Genomic DNA, 12,888 nt, shown 5'->3' with positions numbered 1-12,888 from the left:
GAAAGAGGACAAAGGCACTGCTTATATTTGAAATCACATTTTGAGCTGTAGTTACTCTTGGGGCAGGAGCCAGGTTTGAGCTGCTGACAAGAAGTTCTTTGAGGTTCCTGATCCTGTCCTCTTGTTCTTTCTGGAGCATGTCCTTCTCTTGTAGGATCTGGGAAAGGACCTCCTTCTCCGTCGCATTGGTCTGTGTGACGGAGGAAACCTACAGTGGGATGTGGAGAATCCAGAGGTTACTGGGTACTGTGGGTAGGAAACGACGCTGTAATGGGGCTAAAATTATTGCAGAGAAAGGAGTGGGGGGAAAGCATGACTGAGAAAATAATGAGATAAGCATTTTAAACTTGCCTCGCTAAGCCGTCGTTTGAGGTCCTCGATTTCATTGCGATACCTTTTGAGCAGAGCCCCGTCATCGGACACCTCGGTGACATGAGGGTCATTTTTCATTTTCTTCGCATTGCTGGCAAACTGACAGATTAAAAATAACAAACATTTTTTAAGAGAATACATTCAGTCAAACATCAGCAGATTTTTTTTATTTTGGTCGCCGTTTCATGCTCTGTCCAGTGGTTCAAATGCCACTTTAGAAGTTTATTATAACTGTACTTTCTGGGGAGATTGACTTGGATTTTGGGAGTTACCTACCCTACTCCAGTGTTCATCAACAAGTCTCAAACATGGGGCCAGAAAACAACCAATAATTTTTTTTTTATTAGTATAAGCAATCAAGAATCAAATGTCAATAGTGAGTTAAAATAAAGGGTCGAGGACAGAAATCTAGACTAGAGAAGCCACCAACCTGAAGAGTGCTGAGCGTTTCCTCCAACACCGCAGGAGTGATGGTGCAGATGATTACAGTTTTGGCATTCCCACCCAACGAGTTCTGCAGGATGCGGGTTAGCTTACTATCTCTGTAGTTTGTGAAACCCCTGAATAAAGAAAATTTCACTTTCAGATTTCAATGGCTTGAATTTACAGTCATTGCAAAAGTTTAAATATTCTCTTGTTCTTAGAAAGTCCAACCACACTGAACCCGTGTCTGGAATATATCTATATAGTAAGAAACAATGCATTTGTGCCTTTTTAAATTCAGTCGGAATCAGAAAGACTTTAATGATCCCCGGGGGGGGAAATTGGGACAAGTTACAGTTACTCGCACTCGGGCATGAAATATCCACATAACACAACATGGCATAACACAGTATCTCCCTAAACGTAAACCAGTCAATACAATAAAATGCAATAAAATAAAGTAGAATGTACAGTACATGTCAAATTGCAGTTATTGCACACTGGAATTAAATTAAATCAACTTGCACATTACGTGTGACGTAACTAAGGCTCAGCTATCCTATCGGCTGACTCGGTCTCAGAGAGACTGAGTGTCTCCGAGGTGCTCTTCTTAGTGAGGCGTGAAAGCGTCCAATGGCCACAGGCAAGAATGATTTCCTGTGCCTCTGGGTGGCATCAGCCTCTCACTGAACGTGCTCCTGTGTTTGACCAGCACGCCGTGGAGTGGGTGAGTCAATCAATAACATTAAGATGTGCCAGTTCTTCACCCACCTCACTACTTGACTGCTCTCATCAGACAGCTTCTTGATCACTTGGGCGAGTGTGAACAGGCTACGATTGATATTGCAACCTTCCTTCAAACGTGCACCTGTGATATTAAAAACGGGTAGATTACTTGGACGTACAGTGTAATTCAGTTACTTCACAAGCGAGATCATACCCAAGCATTTTATGCTGCTTCTAACAATCGTGCCAACTAAAATAGCTTACCTTCTGCTCCCGTTTGACTGGCTCTCTCTGAACCAGCCAGATCAACTAAATTCTAGTGGAAAACGGATAGGAAAATGATCGGTGAGGCAAGCAAATAATAGTCATAAATATATATAAATGCGCACACAAGAAAGAAAGAAAAGCAAGCAGACACGAGAAAGACACAACAGAAAGACTTACCAAATGGGACACAATAATGGCCCCATCTGCATCAATAATGGCCCCATCAGGATCACTCTTAAAACGGCTCTCCAAGATCTGAGGGGAACAAAATTATGAAACGGAGTGCAGACTTTCAAAAAAATCCATCGTGTCATGTTGCGCTTTGCTTACCATTCGGAAAATTGTGTGCGAGCGACTGCTCCGTTCATTCATTTTTGTCGTTCCGTAATGCCGATTTTCTAGGGAGGCAGCCAGGTGGTGCAGTAGAAATGATCGGGGGGGAAACAACATGTGGCCGTTAAGACTCAGTCTGCAGTAAATGTGTGTACCGGTAATGATTCTTCTTGATATAATGGTAACCTCAGATCTTACTTTCTCCTTTCCGAAGCCAGGCCAGGGCTTGCGCAGCACTAGTAACCAGTTCCTCAGTTAGGTCAGCCACATAAATGTTTTTCTGCACACAGGAGCAATTGTCAATGCACAATTTACATACCATGGCATTACATCATGTAAGATTAGCCAATACATCTTGGGCTTTTGCAACTAGGAATAATCATATCAGGTAATTACCACTGGTAAATACTCTAAGTACCAGTTTTTTTTTATATTTCTTTTAAATCGGCTCTGAAAACTTTTGTAGAAATTCAGCATTCATGTAATGATTCCTTATTGCCTGTAATGTCCCTTTTATGGTTTAGTTAGGTTCTTGTCTTAATCGCTTTTGCTGTAAACTTGATCACTTACATCAGCCTCTCGGACTTCCAGAGGCTTTCTCTTCGAGCTGTCAACAAGCAGATCAACAACGGTTTCGTTGTAGATTTCCATGTAAGACACCCGGAGAAGGAACTCCTTCTTTGGATACTAAAAGACAAAAGAAGAGCCATTGGTCACAATTAGCATGGATTGTACAAAAATGTCAGCCGATTTCAAATATGTGATGATGGTACCCTCACTTTTGTTATTGCCTGGAAGACCTCTTCCATGGCCAGAGGTATCACTCCTGGATTAGGCTTGCTACCCAACATGGTGAAAGTCTTTCCAGATGCAGTTTGCCCATAAGCAAATATGGTTCCTAAGGATCAAACATGGAACAGTTAAATAATTGATGTACAAAAAGAAAGGATATGCTGACACACGCTTCATCAATAGGGCGGTGAAAAGGAGGAGGGATGCTGCACTAGAGGGCAACTTTCACTATATTAAAGTTAAACAAGTACCATTGTATCCCGCGACAGCAGAAACAACCAAAGGCTTTGCAATGTCCTGGTACAGCTGATTAGTCGTTTCCTCAGCTGCAAACACTCGGTCTGTTTAAAAAAGAAAAACACACGTGAAATTACTATTACAAATTGCATTTGGTAGATGCTTACCTTCTTATAGCAAATGAATCATGAGTCTATCTTAAGCCCCTTTTAGAAAAAGAAAAAAAAAAAAAAAAAAAAAAGAAGTACCAAACGGGGCTAGTGGTGATGCTGAACTAGACTCAGTATGCAAATTACAGTGTAAAATATCGAATCAATCAACTAATCTGCTGCAATTCACATTTTCATTGGAAAATCTGTCAAGACTTCAGGAAAAATGCATACTCCGAGATGACACAAAAGCAACCTCAAGCAATCTGCAAATAATAGTCTGTAACTTACCCTGCTAGCCGGTTGCTTCTCGCTCATACCGAGCATTCTCAGCATGGCTAATGCTCAGTTAGTCCGCTATCGCTCGCTGCCAGAAACATTTCAAAGCCTGGGAACAAGCAAGGGTTCATAGCTTCTCGGCGGCGGGGTTAGAAAGCTCGACGCTGCTCATAAATGCCTATTTTCCCAGCGAGCATTTTTCGGTTGAAAAGACGTTTAAAAAACGTTTAGGGTCAACGTTGAAAAAACGTGCAAGGAAGGTTTGAAAGTGAAAGTTTTTTCACCCACTATTTGCAGACGTTTATTGAACGTTCAGATTTAGACCATATTTCACCAGGATCTTAAATTAAAGATTTAGCAGCGCACACGGGACCCGCTTTCCCACATTCAAGCCAGTCCGCTGTACGCGCTGAGCTATACATTTTCTTATACTCTGTGGAGAGCTGGGCACATATATACTCTATCTCGCACACAACTTGTAGACTACATGATTGTCGACGATCGGAGGACAAGTTATTTTATGTGATGTGTACGAGACTATTATATTAATGTAACAGACTAAAATTATGTTGTGTGTGTGTGTTGTCTATAGGCTGTAGCCTATGGCTTCAGAGGTTAACTTAATTTAACACCAGAGACTGAGGAGGTACACAGAGCCTCGTATACAATAACATAGCGTGCCCAGAGCACCTCGTTCCGCACTTGGTGCAGACCGGTGCAGACTTGCTTTGGTCTAGTCTAGTCAGTCACGGTTAGTATAGCTAGCAAGTACTTGCGCATGCGCGTTGCTGCAGGAACTGAATTCATTATTTTATAGTATTGCGCTAAACTATTAACCATAGTTGTGTCCTGGAAGCTTTTTGCTGGCACCACATAGCCTATATAGTCCCATATTTATGATATTTCATGTGACCTAAAATGCGTTGAAATGTAGTTTTCGTATAGACCAGATTTCAACTCTCAGTTACACAATAAAATGGACAAATGCCAATTCACACACTATCAATATTGCCTCTATTCCAAGCTACAACAAATGTTTTAACAATATGATGCACCAAATTGTGTTTTTTTACACGTTGACGTTGTAACCGCATTTTAGCCGGTTGAAAAGAGGGTGAAATTAGGTCTTAGACGTTCAAACCCAATATCACCCAGATTTCAACTAAAAATCAACGTTGAAAAAACGTTTTGTGCTCGCTGGGTTCATCCAAAGTCTGTGCTGGTGATATTATTTTTTCCGGTTTAGAGCCCAGCCGTCACAGCGCCACTCTGGTCGAAAGCTCGGTAAAAAAAAATATCACCAGCACAGACTTTGGATGAAAATAGGCATTTATGAGCAGCGTCGAGCTTTCTAACCCCGCCGCCGAGAAGCTATGAACCCTTGTTCTTAAGTAGGTGGCTTTGAAATGTTTCTGTGGCACTTGTAAAATACGTGCGCATTGCTGACAGCTTGGGAGCGAAAGTCGCATGCTAGTCTATGTACACGGGACTCTTTTCTGGCAGCGAGCGGTAGCTAAGCTAACAGAACAGAGTCTCGTTTCGGGGCTAAAAATGCTCAGTATGAGCGAGAAGCGCCCGCCGGCTAGCAGGCCAAGTCTGTAACATGCAGTTTTCAAATTGTTGCAAAACATTAACATTGCATGCATACCAAACACAAAGCTCTTGGTCTGAGTCCCTTCGTCAATCTGCTGAATGGATGTCCTTTCGGCTTTCCAGTGTAGCTGGACAGGCTCAGCATTCTCTGTGGTGGAGGCGGTTTGCTCCCTGCAAAGAGACCATTACATAGCTACTCACAAGAAAGCAAATGACGCTAGCGTTACTTTTTTGTTTAACGTTGCTCTGTGACAATGAGTGACTTGTGACCACAATTTAACGTTCAAGCTATTTATTTGTTTGTACATAGCGAAGAAGTCCGCCACGATAGAACTAGAAGCAAAAGCTAACAGCTACGTAAAGTTAGCGGCTAGCGCGGAACGTTAGCCCAAGAAGCCCCATGTTGCTCAACTCTACTCACCGCCTGATAAGAGGACGCACTCGGACACAAACTTTAACTGCAGATTCTTCTGCCATTGCTGTTAACGCGTGTAACTATACAGTACTGTATAAAAAAAACAAATTCGTTGTACCACACACGACGAAACCATAGACGAAACACATTTGAACGAAAGGCTGACTTCTTCTGTTCTGTTCAAATAGTATGCGCTTCATTCGGATTGGTCGGTCTCTGTGGGTCGATCCATAACGAGGGGTGGAGATCAAGTAATTATTTGTTATACTGGTGTGGCTGTGGCGATTATGGTTCAATTAACCTATTTCGATAAATGCTTTGATATCTTATATGTTGATAAATAGTTCCAAACGACAGCTAATTTGTCTATTTTTTTTAAGTTGTAGCATTTGATAATCCGGTGAAAATGGATCATCCTGCGTCCTGGACGTGATCCGGAAGTGCTGTTTCTTCTTCTTCTTCTTCTGATGTTTAATGGCGGTTGACAAACAGCATTTTGTGCATTACCGCCACCTTCTGAATTTTAGCAGTTACACAATATTCTCTTTACAGTGTGAAAAACAAAACGATGTCCACCCAAAGTGCTCCAAATGTCCATTCTGTCACCCAGACTCATTTCGGAAGTGCTTTTTCGCACTTCACTTCCCACAAATCAGTGCGGCTGGCAGCGTCACAAGCAGGGGTATGTTCAAGCTGTTAAACGTTTTGCACCGTGTGAACGATTTTAGGACTGGGGGAGGGGGAAGTAGTTTCGCTTCCTTATAAATTGGTTATTAACCACAGACCTGTATCAGAAGATGAGCCTCAACGCGAGACTCTTCAGTCATTCTTCCTTCTGAAGGAAACAGACTGAAGAGTGACTGAACTGAAGAGTCTCGCGTTGAGGCTATCAGAAGATATGGGTCAATGTGCAGTAAAGTAGTTATACCAGTGCGAGGCAGCAATGCACCAACCCGTGCCTAGTCTGAAATCAAAAGAAGAACAATTCTACGTTATGTTAGCGCAAACTCAGACCATTGCGTGAGTGATGTTATGGACAATATTTTATGAATTGGAGCATTTTTGGTGGACACTTATTTTTTTTAATTCACTGTAAAATTGTGGAATTACTAAAATCCAGTAGATGGCGGTAATGCACTATGTTTGTCAACTGCCATAAAACCTAAAAGAAGAAGAAGAAGAAGTCTTATTTTCACAATGAAGAGAATATTTTTGTAACTTCTAAAATCCAGAAGGTGGCGGTAATGCACAGAAGATGTTTGCCAACCGCCATAAAACACTAGAAGAAGAAGAAGAAGAAGTCTTATGTGGAGACACGTAACATCCCTGCTGAGAGGCAAGAGAGAAACGACCAACGACTTTAAAAAAACAAGTAGCAGCTGCGTTGTATTCAATTTTTTTTTATGTATCTGCTATCGATAGTCCCTCGTGTTTTCAAAACGTCTCACTCCTGCTCGGTCAATCATGAGACTTCAATGGTCTCTCTCACTCTTTTTGGCCTCGCATGTCAGCTGAGCTAACGTTACCTAGCTAACGTTAGCTGAGTTAGCAAGTATCGTTACTTGGGTTGTTTACAATTTCTTTTGAAGATGTATACTTTGCTATCTGGATTATACAAGTACATGTTCCAAAAGGACGAATACTGCGTTTTGATCCTTGGACTGGATAATGCAGGAAAAACGGTAAGAGAGTTGGATCGCCACCACCTAACGTTAGAGTCGCTACTGATGCTGAATGTCGGGCTGTGTGGTGTGGTGCTGCTGTTGTCATCCGTAACGTCCTGAGATCATGGTCAGTGTTGTCGTGTTTTCTAATCTTTCAAAGATACTGCTACAGTGTTAGATGATCACTGAGGATTCGTTCAACGATGCCACAGTGATGATGTCAACAGTGATGATGTCATCATTGATGAGATGTCATTGATGAGGTCACTGATGTCATACTTCACATATTGTCACTGTGGATGGTTCCAATGATCACTGATGATGTCGCACTTGACATATGTTGACGATTATAAGAATCAGCTCTGCCAGCTTCATGCTGTCAGAGCTTGCCAGTTTGTCTGTTACCACATCCTTTTTATCCCTGAATAATCTCTGTTGGTCTGCTTCTGCCTCCAGCCTGTCAAGTGTCTGCACGTGGGTCCACTAACCTGCCACCTAACAGATACTTCCGTGCTATAAAATTACCTTTTACCTTTTACGAATCTTTATGAGCCACTATGCATACAGTAATGTTTAAAATGTCAATTTGGTTCGCCTGACATTTCTACAATCTCCTTTCACCAGAAGACACCACGGTGGGAGGCAGTGAGCAGTGTGAACTCGTTTTAAAAGTTGCAGATTTATTGAAATTGAGCTCTTATTGTTGTGTTGGATGTATGCCGTCGTCAATGGAACCTAAGGATTCCAAAAGGGCATTCATTTATGTTCATTTGCCCATCTCAGGACTCTAAACCGATAGATTTCTTCCGATATCTCTCGGTTTAGAGTCCTGAAAAGGGCAACCGATAAGCAAACCCATTCAACTGACATATCTTTATTTGGTATGTTCTTCTCTCCACATGGGGCACCAGCAGGCACAAAGCCATGGTGATTTGTGATTTATTGTCATACGAATGTGCATAGTTGGACTTTAGTTTCATCACATCATTGCTTTGCTAAGTCTACTGTTGTCTCTTCCTGCAGACCTTTCTGGAGCAGACCAAAACGAAGTTCAGTAAGAACTACAAGGGAATGAGTCTATCAAAGATCACTACTACCGTCGGCCTGAACAGTAAGGGGTTGATCCAATCCATTCTCAACTATGCCTCTCATAAACAGTGTTGGACTTGTTACTAAAAAAAAATTAGTAAAGCATTATTATCAAAAATAATATTATTTACTTTATAACCCCCTGGGTGCTGTAGCCTAATTCTTACTTCACCGTTACACTTAGAAAATTGGTGATTTCATCCTCATATACCTTCTAAAATCAGGATCCGTTAATTCGTTAATTTCCTCTCCTGTGAATGATCGGGAAACCAAACAGTGTTGATGTCCAGTGTTCTTCTTGTCATCCTTTTACTGGATAAATATAGTCAAAGTAAACTTCCACCTACTGTACCATTTGTCATCGCAGCTAGTTTTTCAACTGAAAGAACGATGACACATTGTGGCCAAAACAAATCTTTCAAATTGTTTTGTGATCATTAACTGCACTGTTTATCACTGAATTTGAAATAATAATTTGTTACAAACTTTTCGTACAGCTGTTCCTCCTCCGAGTGCTTTCATGCTCAGTCAAAGTAAACCACTTGTCTAACCTTCCTTCACAGTTGGCACGATCGATGTGGGCAAGGCTCGCCTAATGTTCTGGGATCTGGGAGGTCAGGATGAGCTGCAGTCACTGTGGGACAAAGTAAGTCAAAGTGCAACACTGCTATCCATACTTACTAGGGGGGACATTTGACCGACCTCACATACTGTCTGCTGCAGCTCTAGGGTGATGGTTCAGTACAGTATGTTTTCAGCATAGTGGAGGAGAAAAGCCATTTCCAATTTACATGTACGTTTCGTGTATCGGATGGTACCTGTCCAATTTAACATCTTCACCTTTCAAATAGAACTTTTCTTTTATGAAATATTATGGATTGCAATCAGTATTCATATTGACATCAGTACAGAGCTGAAAGTGTCATTTGTGTTCTCAGTAACTGTAATGTTTTTTTGTGATCAACTTTTTATTAGTTCATAATTAGTACATTAGCACATAATTAGTAGCTGTAAAGTTGCGGAGTCTTTAAGCACAGAACCCTGCTCTGATATCCTGTTTTTTATCCTTTAGTACTACGCTGAGTCCCACGGAGTGATCTATGTGATCGATTCAACTGATGAAGAGCGTCTGTCAGAATCAAAGGAGGCCTTTGGTGAGTATCACCAAAGGATAGTACCCTATACTATCATTATCTGTTTCCCACAATTTTCATTTTCACAGCATTTGACAGCTTTTGACGAAAATGGCGTATACATTTGGATTTTAGTCGTGACGTGTGGCTTCGATTTAGTAAATTATTTAAAATAATTACATTATAGTCAATGGAAATGCAGCAACTTCAACATTTCAAGTTCAACCCTATAACGGAAAACAAGACTAGGTCAAAACCTAGTATGTGGGTGTGTCATGTGCCACGGCCGACCAATGGTAGAACTTCATCAGTCAGTCAGTGACAGACATTCGCGTTTATAAGGCGGTCCCAAAAATGGTACCACAGCACATTATATATATAATCAGTCAAGTCCAGCCAACTAATAAAAACAATGTGTGAGTGTGCTGTACTGTAGATCTAATAGCCGAGAAGTTTACCTGTATCAATAAACCTTCAAACATCGGAGGACATTTTTAGTTCATCGGATCACTATGATGTGATCAAGTGGGCAGTAGGGATGGGCATTTCTAGCAAAAACACTATTCGAAATTCGCTGGCCAAAGTTGACTTTTAATCGAAATCCGGGGGGGGGGGGGGGGGGGGGGATGTAAAAAAAAAAAAAGTTTGTTTTTTTTGTGAGTGAAATGTTGCATTGTCTCCCCTGATTCTAAGTCTAAGGCTTTATTAATTAATAGAAAAAGCTTCTGCTGTGGATTTTTAGCTCAAACAGGCATTGCACCACTGAAGTAAAGAACATGTTACATGACATTGACATTTTCGAAAATAAAAAACAGTTTTGACAATCATGAGTGGTTCATTAAATATTTAGTAGGCTCAGGTCTGAGTGCCAAAGGGGTGCCAAAGTCACCCCCTCTCCCTCTTCATGGGATTTCATCCGCCATTCATTTTTCCATAAACCTTGCTTAAAATGCTTATAAAAAATGTTTTACTTGCTCAAACCAAGCGATTCGACTATACTTAGAATCAGGGGAGACAATGCAACATTTCACTCACAAAAAAAAAAAAAAAAATCGAATTTCGACTTTCAATAATAAAAGTCGACCTTGATAATAACAACGATTATTCGAAAATTCGAAATTCGATGCCCATCCCTAGTGGGCAGTACAACTTTCAAAAACATCCCCCCCCCCCATATTTTCATCAATACTGGGGTGAATTTCAAATATCATGGGGCATTACCCTGCCTACCAATGCGAGGGGCGCACGTGTCGTTGGCATCCTCGTGTTACCTCCGGCTTGGTCGCGCGTCCATACAGGCATGATTGGCTGGTGTCTGCAGGAGGGAAGCGGGATTTAGGGTATTTGTCCTGGTCGCTGCACTAGCGCCTCCTCTGGTCGGTCGGGGCGCCTTGTTCAGTGCGGAAGGGAACTGGTGGGAATAGCGTGATCCTCCCACGTGCTACGTCCTACCGGTGAAGCTCCTGCTGTCGGGTGAAAACTGAAAAGAAGTAGCTGGCCACTGCGCATGTCTCGGAGGAAGCATGGTGCTAGTCTACGGCTCTCCCCAGATCGGCAGAGGGTTGAGCAGCGACCAGGGCAGCAGAGGGGAAAAATAGGTGGGGGGAAATATATATATATATATATATATATATATATATATATATATATATATATATATATATATATATATATATAGTATATGGGGCATTGGGGCATAATATTAACTTACTCTTGTTATCGTCCCTTCCAGAGAAGATGATCAGCAGCGAGGTTTTAGATGGCGTCCCACTCCTGGTGCTGGCTAATAAGCAGGATGTAGCGGTACAGTATAGAACTTTTTTCAATATTATCAGTCAATTGTTTGGCTTGTCTTTGTGCTCTTAGTAGTTTTGAGTTTGTTGTTCCACCCTTTAGTCATGTCTTGTGTCCGTGCCTTTCAGAACTGTATGTCAGTGCCAGACATTAAAACAGCCTTCAGTGACTGTGCTCCAAAGATCGGCAAACGAGATTGTCTCGTCCAGCCTTGTACTGCCCTGACAGGGTAAGTCTCTTATTGTCTCGTCCAGCCTTGTACTGCCCTGACAGGGTAAGTCTCTTATTGTCTCGTGGGCTCGAGTACCTTAGATCAGTGTTTCCCAACCAGGGGTACGTGTACCCCTAGGGGTACTTGAGCAGCTTGCAGGGGGTACTTGGAAAGATTGGGGATTACAATTTATTTACAAAATGATTAAAACATCATTCCAAGTAATTTCATAGGCCCATCTTGCTAAAACGTAGTTAGAATTGTATTAAAGGGGGTAATTCAAATTATTTTCATTTAATAATCAGATGTGTTAGATAGGCCTACTAAAAGTTTAATATCATTTTAATAAAACAAATTTCAGAAAATCATCGACACACATGAGTGAGGGGGTAATTTGGCATGGCAAAACAGCTCAATGGGTACATAGGACCAAAAAGGTTGGGAACCACTGCCTTAGATGACAAATCAACGACAGAAGATAGTTTTGGAGCTGTCTTTATTGTTAATCATATTGAATGTTGTGTCATAACTATTAACTAACATAATGATGCAAGAACGTGTGCGAGCAGTAAAAAGCTGTTGTGATGCAGGGACGGGGTCAACGAAGGCATCGAGTGGATGGTGAAGTGTGTGGTGAGGAACATCCACCGGCCGCCGAGACAGAAGGACATCACATAAGAAGTCTGCTGCCGTTCAGCGCCACCCAGCTCTTCACACTCATCTTGTTGACTGTGAGTTTCTCCTTCAGGACATTGAGTAGAAACCCCCGGAGCTGCTCAACATTCCTCTCTCCTCCGTGTCTGAGCCAGCGCTGTGAATTTGAGCAGTCGGTCCCGGTCTCCAGTTTTAAGAGTTTATTATTATCACCACGCATCATTTGAGACGTGCTCCGACCGGAGCGGAAAGTTGCTACACGTCTGGAAGCAGCGTTTCGTTTTCTTCTGCTTCTTATGTGCGTGGTTTGCAAACGGTGATATGATGTCAGTTTTGTCATCCTTTTCACCTGTGTGTAAAATACCGATGGTCCCCGTCATCGACCTATATGGGAGGAAGAACTGTTTTCATCACCTTTTGAAGTGTAAACGTGTAAAGAGACACTACAGATTGTTGGGTAACTGGACAGGAGATCTATAGTAAGTACATATACAAAGAACCTCCTCCTGTAGTCTGCTGGACACATTGAAATGATAACTTTATAATCTGACCTGACCTCTGTTGGATTACATTATACTGGCAGTTTGACTTGATATATACAAAGTGAGATAACAACGTTGAAAGGGATGTCCTCTTTCTGACATTATGGTAATAAATTTCAGATTTCAAAAAAGCTGAATCTGTCATGTTTAAATTTGTGTCTGCAGGAGAATTGCGCTTTCCATTCTGTAAACCGCTTGCAATCCGGGATTTTCTA

The 12,888-nt window shown here is 41.7% G+C and overlaps 2 protein-coding genes across 2 annotated transcripts in view; one reads left to right on the top strand and one right to left on the bottom strand.

Annotated features, from left to right (window-relative positions):
* The window catches only part of LOC310798472 (uncharacterized protein), a 31,678-nt gene extending 25,981 nt beyond the window's left edge, over positions 1 to 5,697 (bottom strand). Inside the window, exons 1-13 of the mRNA XM_083661014.1 lie at positions 5,593 to 5,697; positions 5,227 to 5,342; positions 3,165 to 3,254; positions 2,901 to 3,019; positions 2,692 to 2,808; positions 2,320 to 2,401; positions 2,119 to 2,186; positions 1,966 to 2,043; positions 1,786 to 1,837; positions 1,567 to 1,663; positions 803 to 932; positions 352 to 471; positions 56 to 208 (exon numbers count right to left, since the gene is read on the bottom strand). Of these exons, the coding sequence (XP_083517140.1) occupies positions 56 to 208; positions 352 to 471; positions 803 to 932; positions 1,567 to 1,663; positions 1,786 to 1,837; positions 1,966 to 2,043; positions 2,119 to 2,186; positions 2,320 to 2,401; positions 2,692 to 2,808; positions 2,901 to 3,019; positions 3,165 to 3,254; positions 5,227 to 5,342; positions 5,593 to 5,648 (1,278 nt within the window). The 5' untranslated portion in view covers positions 5,649 to 5,697. The remainder of the gene's footprint in view (positions 1 to 55; positions 209 to 351; positions 472 to 802; positions 933 to 1,566; positions 1,664 to 1,785; positions 1,838 to 1,965; positions 2,044 to 2,118; positions 2,187 to 2,319; positions 2,402 to 2,691; positions 2,809 to 2,900; positions 3,020 to 3,164; positions 3,255 to 5,226; positions 5,343 to 5,592) is intronic.
* A 1,206-nt stretch (positions 5,698 to 6,903) lies between these two features.
* LOC310798540 (ADP-ribosylation factor-related protein 1) lies at positions 6,904 to 12,888 on the top strand. Its single transcript, XM_083661080.1, has 7 exons — positions 6,904 to 7,268; positions 8,274 to 8,361; positions 8,903 to 8,985; positions 9,412 to 9,493; positions 11,205 to 11,275; positions 11,395 to 11,495; positions 12,068 to 12,888. Exons 1-7 carry the CDS (start codon positions 7,176 to 7,178, stop codon positions 12,153 to 12,155), a joined length of 606 nt encoding a protein of 201 aa, XP_083517206.1. The 5' UTR covers positions 6,904 to 7,175; the 3' UTR covers positions 12,156 to 12,888.

The sequence above is a fragment of the Poromitra crassiceps genome (assembly GCF_964638095.1).
Source record: "Poromitra crassiceps genome assembly, chromosome: 25".
Lineage (NCBI taxonomy): Eukaryota > Metazoa > Chordata > Actinopteri > Beryciformes > Melamphaidae > Poromitra > Poromitra crassiceps.
Note: the sequence above shows the minus strand (reverse complement) of the source record. Positions and strands in the feature narration are given on the sequence as shown.